This window comes from Ostrea edulis, chromosome 7 (assembly GCF_947568905.1).
Source record: "Ostrea edulis chromosome 7, xbOstEdul1.1, whole genome shotgun sequence".
NCBI lineage: Eukaryota > Metazoa > Mollusca > Bivalvia > Ostreida > Ostreidae > Ostrea > Ostrea edulis.
Window position 1 is genome coordinate 25,192,021 of NC_079170.1, and position 11,421 is coordinate 25,203,441.

At 33.0% G+C, this 11,421-nt stretch overlaps 1 protein-coding gene across 1 annotated transcript; it reads left to right on the forward strand.

The window, feature by feature from the left end:
• Positions 1–217: 217 nt before the first annotated feature.
• On the forward strand, positions 218–11,255 carry LOC130048630 (uncharacterized). The gene is made up of 10 exons (XM_056145625.1): positions 218–1,747; positions 2,072–2,138; positions 3,274–3,341; positions 7,261–7,423; positions 7,571–7,641; positions 7,871–7,981; positions 8,381–8,638; positions 10,416–10,463; positions 10,928–11,020; positions 11,142–11,255. Exons 1-10 carry the CDS (start codon positions 1,703–1,705, stop codon positions 11,253–11,255), a joined length of 1,038 nt encoding a protein of 345 aa, XP_056001600.1. The 5' UTR covers positions 218–1,702.
• Positions 11,256–11,421: the final 166 nt, after the last annotated feature.

The following is an 11,421-nucleotide window of genomic DNA, read 5'->3' on the forward strand; positions in this document are numbered from 1 at the left end:
TACGGTTTAGTAGTACCCGTTAAAAACGGTAGTATAGAATATCACAAATCGTACACAAGTTGCAGGTTGTAAATTTATACATTGACTATGAAACTATAATTGTTTATTTGCATAAAGAAAGCCAGCTAATGTTTAGAATGATTGAAAATGGTGCGGTAAAGAGAATCATTGCGCCCAAGTTTCTATAAGGAACCCCCCCCCCCCCCCCCCCATGTTAAATAAGTCGGAGAGGCTACATTATTAGCGTTGAAAGTGACGGCAAAATTGTTTAAAAATATATTTCTTGAATAATAATAAGAAGAAATGTGGTGAGTAAAGTTAACAAAGAATTGAAATTGAATTGACGGTAAATCATCAAAATACTGTTGTAATTTCACTGAAATACATAAGATGCGAACATTGAACTTAAGTTTTGGTGACAAAATGCCAGTTAAAAAGTAATAGTAATGAAAACAAGTTTTACACATATGATCCAGAGTATTGAAGAAAGGTGTGAAACTGGGATATATCTATGCTGTCACATACCACAGGAAATTGTTATCATAACAGTATAGAGGACCGTGTATTGTACCTGTACACCATAGCATAGGGCCTACTTATAAGAAACCATAGACACCATGTGCTACTTGTAGCTATTGGGATTTGTGGATTCAGTAATAGTTATCCGCTCTGATACTAGTTCTAGTACAAGCATAGCATACCAACAAGAAACCTATTATTACATGTTAATATTCTTCGCTACCCTCTAAACATGATTTAAATCTATATCACTGATTATATTACGAAAATAACGACATTTTAAGCCTTACCTTTGAATTTTCTTTCCAAAATTGCTGGAATTCTAATGGTCACAGTCTTTTCCTTTTCAACAAACTTCAAATTCTCTTCCAAAAATTTGCTGATTCTTACAGTCACAATCTATTCCCTTCTGCCTCTATACAAATACTGTTGTCGCTGTTCTTTGAACTGTTCCCGTGGTAGCGACTATGTCTGTAACCGCTACGTTGTGTATTATACACAATCATGGGCACACAGGCGGGAAGCACCTCAGATCTTTTCTGTAGATCTGGGTACTTTTCGTAAACAAGTCTGTGTATAATACTTTTCGGACATTTTCAAAGATCAGAAGATTCGAAAGAGCCAATCTCAGCGCAGGATATGAAAGACAAATGAGTAAGTGATGTTTGAATAAAGGCACCGTATTCATATATCTTTATGTATTTGCCTCAACTGATTTCTCCTCTCGGTACTTCAAGGAAGTCTAAAAAGTATCCAATATAAAGTAGATCCATTGCTGTTATATGATATCATGGCACCAACTATGGTTTCAAACTCATCTTTCAATTTAATGACTGCACTTTTCTTAAAATATCGGACAGTCAAGGTCAACATAAAACAAATCATACATTTTCGCAAAACCGAATAATAAAAAAGATTAAAACTTTTTGATATAACAATTTCCATGTCAACAGTTTAGAAAAACTTCTAATTTATAAATGTGTATAAATTAATTGTAGATTTTAGGGAAAGGATGGTATAATAGTCATACAGTTTCTGTAAGGAAAATATAATACTTTTCACTATCAATAGTGTGTTTATTATTTTTTTTAAGTGAATAAAATTTTCTGAAAGATACATTTCTATCATGCGCAAAGTTTAATTGGATGAAAAAATTTTATTTTGCAAAAACCCATGACATCACATGAGGATCGATCTACATGATAGCACATGCTCAAGCGAAACAAAGGTAAAGTTAGGCTCAAAATCGATGTTAAATTTTAAAACTTATTCATGTATAAAAATTACTACACATAATAATTAAAGACTAAATCATAGATGGTAATGTTTCTCATTTCATACTCCCCACCTATATAATTACTATTAATTGTAGTGCAGTGTAGTAGAGCCACGCCATTAAGAAGCCAATTTTTAAGATTTTAAGAGCACTGATGATTGGCTTCAGATATAGTAACCAATCACCCCTAGTAATTAAAAGGTGTGAAACCAGGTACGTCATAAATTAATAAACACCTTCGTGACACTTCACCTTTGCATTCATTTCGTTTCATAGCGTTGCTTAACCATGGCCGGTTGGACTTTGAGTTTGAAGAGGGGAAATGTTGTCTTCCAGACATCAAGTAAGTTTTTCATATTACCAACTTCAGGAAAAATACGTATCTACATGCAAGCCAGTGGGGTAACTAGAATTACCTAAATACCCTTGTTTGATTAATACCGAAAAACCCTAAAAAAAAAATTTTTTTAAAAACCCACCGAAATACCCTCCATCCCCTACCTACCGAAATACCCATTTTTCATTTTATATTATTACATCATTTTATATTATTACAATTAAACTCCCGTACATCATAAAGTATAACTGATGAGCCGATAATGGCAAAGACCATTACTGATATTTCAACAACTGTAGCTATCAATCTGTTGCTGTCAGAGTGTGGATCGTCAATTAAGGTATTCAATGTATAATGACAATATTTCATATCTAATAAATGGATGGTGGAATATTTGTAATCATGGTATCATTTTGAAGAGTTCATCAAATAAAAGTAACCCACCGTAGGAATTTTCAAAATTTTGTTTACTGCTTGATTTATTTCACTTAGAATTTAACATTGAAGTATATGGGAAAAACATGTATTATTACAATATTTTAAAAACAAATTATATTTTCATACTAATCTCTTGGTAGAAAGTTACATACACTTTCTTTTTATGAAATTATGAAATACAGTTAATCATTGACCACACACATTTTTAGAAAATTAGATTTTTCTTATTTTTACAAAGGGTAGACAACTCCTCCAAAAAATCTTACGTGCAAAAAGGTCAGCTTCTAATCATTTACCAGTCATGTGAATTTTATCTGCTTTACTTTCATCATTATTCAACAATAAACTTTTATGTTGATCTAAATCCTTCTAAATTGTTCACCTGGAATACCTTAATAATCTTTCAAACAATGAATATTCAACTAGCTTTATTGCATAATTGACAAAGAATAATATTTTTGTGTCTATCACCGAAATTCAAGTACATGTAACTAAATAGAAAATTAACTTGATTACTCAATTTCTAATCTGATCAAGTTATAATTTGCATAAACTGTAACTTACCAAGAAGTAGGGGGAAATGTTCTACGAAGGCTTTAGTAAACATTTTTACATTAGAGCACTAATAAATGGTACCGTTTAGTTTTAAAATGTGTTGTAGACATTACCACTGTAATATCAATAATTCATTCTACATCAACAGGTGGCAATTCTTCAACAGTCAGAGAAGTAGTCTGTGGTAAAGAGGATGAAAACTTAAAGATTACTATGGTAAGTTTCAATGGGTATTGGGTTAGACAAAACGTCACTGGACAAGAAGTCACAAAATCGGTAGGAAAAGTCACAAAAACGACTTAGCATATGAGACCCCATATATACCATTAAGTTAACAATAACAGGTGGTACCCAAATGCTCAAGTGCTAAAGCTGTTCAGACACCATGCAGACATTTCTTACAGTGGATGGGAGGTAGAAGGGAATACACGTCATCATTCTTATGACTGTTTTATTTTGCCATATTTAACACTTTCAGTTCATTATTAGATAATAAGAAAGGAAAAATCATTAACTTGTTTATATGGCAATTATTATATGACAGTTCACTTACTTTTTGTTTTGACAATCTGGAGTTAAAGGAAGCCAACCATAATTCTGCCATCAGATTTTGTTTTGACAAGCATTAATATATAGCATATAAAACCAAATTATCATAAAGCTTTTTTTTTTAATTTTATCTCAATAAAAATCCCTCTTTTTAAAAGTAAAAATAATATTTTACAATAAATATGATAAAAGGAATAACAATTTTATAATTTTTATCCAAATTTCATAGAAAATATAAATTTTGCATAAATATTTTCTTACACTTACCAAAAAAAAAAAAAAAAAAAAAAAATTCCCCCAAGATAAGTTTTCAAATATATATCAAAAATCAATATTTTTTATTTTCTTATAAACTGTGACACCCAAGTTTTTTTTTTCACTCCTTCGAATCGGTACGATACTTATAGGAAAGGCCAGGACGCCCTTAAGTGCTAATTCTTATATTAAAAAAAATACATGGAAAGTAGAATAGATTTTCAAAAACACAATCAAACAAAAAACAAAAACATTAATGTAAAAATACCAACGGAACCCATCGTCTAAATAAATTTGATTTGAAATTGAAAACGTTAAAAAGGAAAAATATTTTTGTCACCCCCCCCCCCCTTGTGAACCAGTCCCTTTCAATGCGAATGATGTATTTGTAATTATCAACTCATAATTAAGAAGGACAACATTTGTGCGGCAGATTTTTATAAACGCACCCGAGCTCGGTTGCTCTGTTGATGCGCTCGGTCCGTCAAGCCAGATCCGATCGATTGGCGGTATGTTCTTTGATCTTCGTTCCAATGTGGATACTGATTTTTTTCAATTATTAAGGTCTTCCGTTTCTATTGGAAGACCGTTTTGTTATTCTTAACAGACCCCTTGTACTACCGTACGGTTTCTGGAAAAGTTCAAGATGTCATAATATTTATTTACATAGAGAAATGTAAAGATGCCCAATCAGAAGCGCTAATTGCTATACAAAAAGAAATACATGGAAAGGTTAATGTAAATCTGCCAAATGAATCAATCGTTTAAATATCTAAATTGTTTAATTGATTTGATATTATTATCGAATTTATCAATATGATCAAATTTCTCCTGGATAGGTTTTAAATGCAAATGATATATTCTTGATCTTTGATTCTGTGTTTCACGTATTCACCGACTCTTTTTCATCTATTCATTCACCTCCTACATGTAAGAAGAAGAAATTAAAGATTTCGAAATATATTTGCGGTAGATGAACTTGTTCAAGTTTCTATGTTGTTTTTATTACTTTATCATTTCGTCCAAATTTTACTGTGTTTCAGAAATCTAAATATCTGCTCTCGACCATAATTAAACGTCACAATTTCGGCATTATTAAAAAGACTTTAGTTTTAAAAGAGAGCACTGGTAAGTAAACAGAGACTTCAGCAAGTCTACTGGGTGTCCTGTTGATGCGCTGGTCTGTTAGCCTTGGCGGGTCTATTGTCTAGTATTTGATTGACGGTCGGTATGGTTTTTGATCTTCGTCCCGAGCGATTTCAAGGGAGATGGCTCATATTTTTCTCCTTGTACGACCTTCCCAAGGAAAACCTTATTTAAGTTTTTCTCTCTATTATCATTAATATTTTTTCTTAAAATTTTTATCCACGCGATTTTTCGGAATTGTGCATGTGGACCGATTTTCGTCAAATGTTTGAGAAACTAAGAAGTAACTAAATTAGTAAATCTTTCATTGTAGTGACATGTGTAATACAAACTTTTAAGGTACATTTTAATATAATTTTACACCCCGCCCAACGGGCCTATAATAATAAATAATGTCTGCGTATATAAAATAATTGAATTGTGTGGCTAATGTTATAATATTACAGTAAATACTCCCCTTATTGCTAAAGACTTATCACATCAGTTACAATATGTATACATAAATTCATAAACGTATACATAGTACTGTCGCATACTACTTCGATCCCGATTGGTTTTAGTGGTACTACCTAATTATGGTGAGGGTTTTCCCTGAATACAGTCTGAATCAGAGTAACTTGAACAAGTTATATCAACTTACGAGGATATCATGCTAAATACTTGTAACTGTCAATATCAGTATTATTTATGAGCAATTACAGCGACTATCGAATCCACTATTTAAAAAAAAAAATGTGAGAGGGTAATAATTTCAGTCCACATTCCGGTCTCGGATACCCATTGGGCAAGATTGTTTGAATCTGCCAATCAGATCTGAACACTTATCTTTTATTATTTTGATTAACAAGCGGCATGGGGTCCGAGTAAATTTCAAGGGATATGACAATTAATGTCGTATTACATAGTGAATAGATATGATATGGTATAGTAGTAATTTATTTATAGTGACATGTGTATATTCAAAATGAATTTCGTCTTCTACACTATTTTCAGAACAAAAGGTACAAATTCGTTCTTGAACAGGTTTTTCATTATATTTACCAGTCTCTATTCGTAATTGTTAAATTCCACATCTAAATTGCGCCAAAACTGACCGTAAATATTTAAGAATATCCAGAACTACATAATTTTGCCTACCAAAAGTCGTTTGGAAAGATACATAAGTACATAATTTGTGAATATTGAAAATTTCACTATCAAAAGTTTGACTAAGAAAAGTGTAGTTTTGATTGAACCATATTTTATCTACCGTTAACTCTAACTCAAAATAATACTAGTCTAACTCTAGATTATGAAATAGTTCTTTCAAATCACTGCGCCAATTGTTTCTGCATCTGTTGTAATCAAAGTCAGTCGCGGATTTAGGGGTGGGGGTTGGGGGGATCGATAAAAAAACCCGTTCTTTTTTTATTTAGTGATAACTATATATCAAAGCAAGAAGAAACCAGAATTTCAGTCTGAAATGCATTAAATTGAATTATCTTGAATCAATAAGTCAAGTTTATTCTATTTGTTTAAATATAATTAAATCTTGAATCAATATTTTTAAAAATTCCCCCGCACCCCATCCCAAGCCCTTCCCATTCGGACCCCCCCCCCCCCCCCCACACACACAGTAAGGTGTAAGGTGTAGATCCGCCACTGAAATTCAAATGTATATCTTGTAATGCACTCATTGTCAAAGGACAAATCCCTTTTCCAATATTGGATAACATGAATCCAACGTCTATAATATTGATTTGGCCATTGTCTCTGTAAACATGTAATCTAAGTGCAAAACGATGTACCCCAATAACATACCGAATGGCCCTATTTTGAATATTATCCATTGATTGAAAGTTTTTGAAACCCCAGGTATTAGATGCAGAGTCCAAGACAGGTATTACACAGGAGTGAAATTGTTTCTCATAAGCGCTAAACCCGATGGATATTGGATATATATCCCTATCGACAAAATCGAAAACACTTTTTACGATCACTAAATTTTGTTTTCAAATACAAGAAATTTTACTTTAATTTTTAAGAAGACAAAAATCTCGCCTATTGTGTTATTATTAGGATACACAAAATGCAATATTTATGAAAATATCCGTTCAAATGCCAGGGTGCATATTCTAAACTTAATTGAACATAGTTGCGCTAGATCTTTACGGATCAAAAATATTTATTATTTTTTCCATAATAGATTCACACAGATTATGAAGAAATGGTAGTCCATGTTTCAGCATTAGCTTTCTATGCCACAGACAACATGTTCAAGTCATTGCACGGCCTTAATAATGTGGATTTTGCCAAGGAATTTGCCAACATAGCACAACTCAACGGACTTAAACTCAGTAGAACATCAGGTATATAGCTATAATTACTTCATTGATTGTTCAAAAGTAGTTGATCTGCTATGAACATGATACAGATTTCTCTGAAATTGTCACATTCAACTGAAAGTATCCATACACCGTGCTTGTAGGTCCGTTCTGACCGGTTTTTTTTTTTAGTTTCAGATGCCACACCCACTCGTGTTAAGTCCAATTTCACGCATGCCGTCAGTTTCCGAGAGGAAGTGCAGGTAATTAAACATGTGCATTTTATACAGCATCATGTTCAATGGAGTTGTTGATATCTAATGTTTCACATTTTTCTTCGAGGTACTTGCACGGTATTTTAAAGCGAATTTAGCTTTCAAAGGTTCCTGTCATGAACATTCCAGCTAGCACCAACGTAGTGACCAATTGCATGTTATTAAAGTCGCTGTACATTACAGACTTTTGATTAAATCCCGAATTTTCATCTAACAGATACTGAGAAACTTGCACCCAGAGAAGGATGTGCTGAAAGAAGATGAGATGCTGAATACCGCCCACAAGATGTGGAGGAGGAATTCTGAGGAGCATTTCGAAATGAAAGCGGTATATATATATATATATATATATATATATATATATATATATATATTTCCATTCAGATTAATATTCACATAATGATATATTAAATCATATTAAATTCTGTTTGTTATTTGAATTAAGCAAATACTAACTAGTGAAATTGATATATTAACTTTAATGGTTGGAAAGAAATAATTTCTATCATAGAAGTGTAATTGATTTTGATAGCTGAAAGGAATACTAATTTCCTGAATTAGATATGTTGATAATCTAGCAACATGCAGACTTGGTTCTTGCGGCATATATAGTCATAAATTTTCAAATTGATCTGTCTCTTTTATAAAAGTGGGACTTAAATCAAAAGTGAAATATTTTAGATATTATTGCACCAAAACCTGAGAATTAAATTGTTTCTAATTTTAGGGATCCATCGGTGGCCTTATGAAAGAAGCGATTAGTGTGGCCTGCCTTAGCCAAAGGTGTTTCAGGAAGGCTGAGAATATTATGACGGAATATCAGCAATGGCGATTAAGGAGGCAGAGTAATAACAAAGTGAACAGGATGCTCTTTGTGCAGCTTCCTGGGTTAAGAAAAGAATCAGAGATCTTTGACCTACTCTGCCAGTTTGAAGAGAGGGTCTTAACCAAGAAGGAATTCAACGAAAAACTGAAGGAGGCAAAGGTATAAAATGTTTTGCTGCGACATCTGATTTGATTAACAAAAGGCCGCCGAGTATTAAGTGCTAAAAAAATGAAATACTCCGTTACAATCATCATTCGACCTCAAAATGATATCTCAGCGTAGATTGAACAGATCTATCGCCGCACGGGCGGGAATATTTTTTAGAATTAACTCCCTAGATAACATAGGATTGAAATTCCATTTATTTTAAATTCGCATAATTTTACAATTATAAAGGGATAATAATTTTTAAATCATATTATAGGGAAAACGTTTTATGATGAATTTGCACATTCATTCGTCCACGGTTCGTTCCTATGTCAATATTCTGTTGTATCGAAGATTACATTGATTGATTAGGTATTGTTTAATGTCCTTATAGAGAAATTTTCATTTTATCATTATGGAGACGCAACCATTGCCGGCGAAGGGCTGCAAATTTTAGTCTATGCTCGGCGCTTACGGCCTTTTAAGCAGGGATGGATCTTTATCGTGCCACACCTGCGGTAACACTTGGTCTCGGCTTTTGCGGATTCTTTCGAAAGACCGCCCCATTCAGTCGCCTCTTCCGACTAGTAAGGGGTACTAAGGACCTATTGTATGTAACTCGCATTTCCACGAAGATGAGAGAGTCCGGAAATATTCGCGGTTTTAACGTAGGTCGCGGGTTTGCTTGCGTCATCGTTTTTGGATACGCAAATCCTAAGACTCGCTTTTTTTAATGTGCAGTACGTAGGTCATTGATTGAATATGGAGAACGTAATACTGATATCTTATAAATATTACCAACAGTTATTATCAAAGTAGAACATGCATCGTTTAATTCTGTGAACTACTTCATAAAATCTAGCAGCGGACAACATGGGGAGGCGAGATAGCTGGCTATGTTAGGAATGACTTTATTAGGGTTTTGAGAACCAGCTGGAAACAATCGGACGGGGTTCCCAAGTTAATATTTTTCAAGTTTTATTCAGAGATGTGACGCGTTTATGGCGGACATTTGAAAATGGCGAGTTCATAACTTTATTCCTACGCCATCATACTAATTTCGTAAAGATCAGACAACATTGAATAATTGAAACGTTGGGCAGGGATATCCTGTATATAACAAAAAGTTTCAAAATTTGAGTCTTGCTGGTAATGTCTCTGAAAACACTTTCAAAACCCCATGGAAAATAATGAGCAGGATTTTTGACTAATATCTGATGGCCATTTGAAATGTGTGTATACAGTAGGGAAAGAGAGAGAGATGGAGAGGGCTTAAATAGGCTATGCCTGTTGCCCCATCCCATTCACTTTGTGAATAAAATATAGTATAAATAAGAGAGACTTTTCCCCCTAGAATCTGGACACATAACTGGTGGTCATTTTGAAACGTGAGAGAGAGATAATCGATCGTATTTACAAATAAATGCCGGTATTGGGGAACAGCAAGTAAACAATCTAATATATTATTAGCTGCGCAATATGATTAAAATATATTTATCAAGCATTCTTCACACCACAATGAAATGGTTGTCAATACAATTAGTAAAGATATGGAAGCCTAAAATATTGGACATTTATTTATCATTTTATTTAATTATTATTTTAATATTTTTTATAGAGAGACAAAATTAAGATATGCTTGCTAATACATAGGTTGTAGTTGACATCAATATTTAAAGTGTGAAATACCTAGGAAAAATTAGGTGTCTGCTTAATTTTAAGGAATAATCTGACTGTGCTCTTGGGAAAATGTGCCTTTCAAATGATTGATTAATATGATGTTTTCTAGAGTAAACCCGAGAAGGATATTACCTCTAGAAAAAGACTTGGACCTGAGGTATGTTGATTTTCATATGGACCTAGTGCAGTCATGCGTGGTAGTTTCATCATAGGTTTAACGTGCCTTTGATCTACAATACTTAATGATTTTTAGGTATTTTTGATATTTGCTTTGAAAAATACGTATCATAGGCGGATCCAGTAATTTTTTAAATGGGGATGGGGGGTGGGTGGGGATGAGGTAATTTTTTTCCCACAGATTTGACGAGATAACCCTAAAAATAGTTGAAATATTGTGCGTTTTTCTTTGATGGAACGAGTGTCAACCGGCGAAAGGTACATCATCGTTTAGGAAAATCGTGGCTTCAGCGATATATGAAATTCCTGTATTTGATTATAATGAAGATATAGTGTTGATTGAATGTGATTCAATGTGATTAGGCCTAGTTCAGTAGCCCAGTTTTATTTTAAATTATATTGTTGATCTTGTACCCCTAACAGAAGCAAAGTTTGATATTGTAGTTCCACGTGAGAGAACTGAAAGAGAGAAATGCAGCATTGGAAGAGAGGAACATTGCTCTTCGTCGGAGAATTCTTCAGTTGGAGAAGAAAGTGGTATAAAAACAAATTGCATCTCTTATTAAATTCATAATTGCTGTGAATTTCAAGAATTTTTTTCTTAGATGTATGTATGTACAGTTTATATAATACAAGCGTGTCCTCCTTTTTGATTTAGGAAACTGCTTCAAGTTCAAACAAAAGGAAAAAACAGGACATCTATGTAAGAATATACATATGCTTATTAGTCAATCATGTTTCTCCTTTCTTTTCCAATCATTTTTGCCATTAAGAATAAATTGACCAAATTGATTCCATGTCATTATAAAAATATAGCTATAATATAGTGTATTGAATGATATTTTTTTTTGGAGACATGGATCATAGAATCATGCATGAGACCAATTAGTATATATATGTACAGATAAACAGACAATTTCTTTGCAACATATTAACAA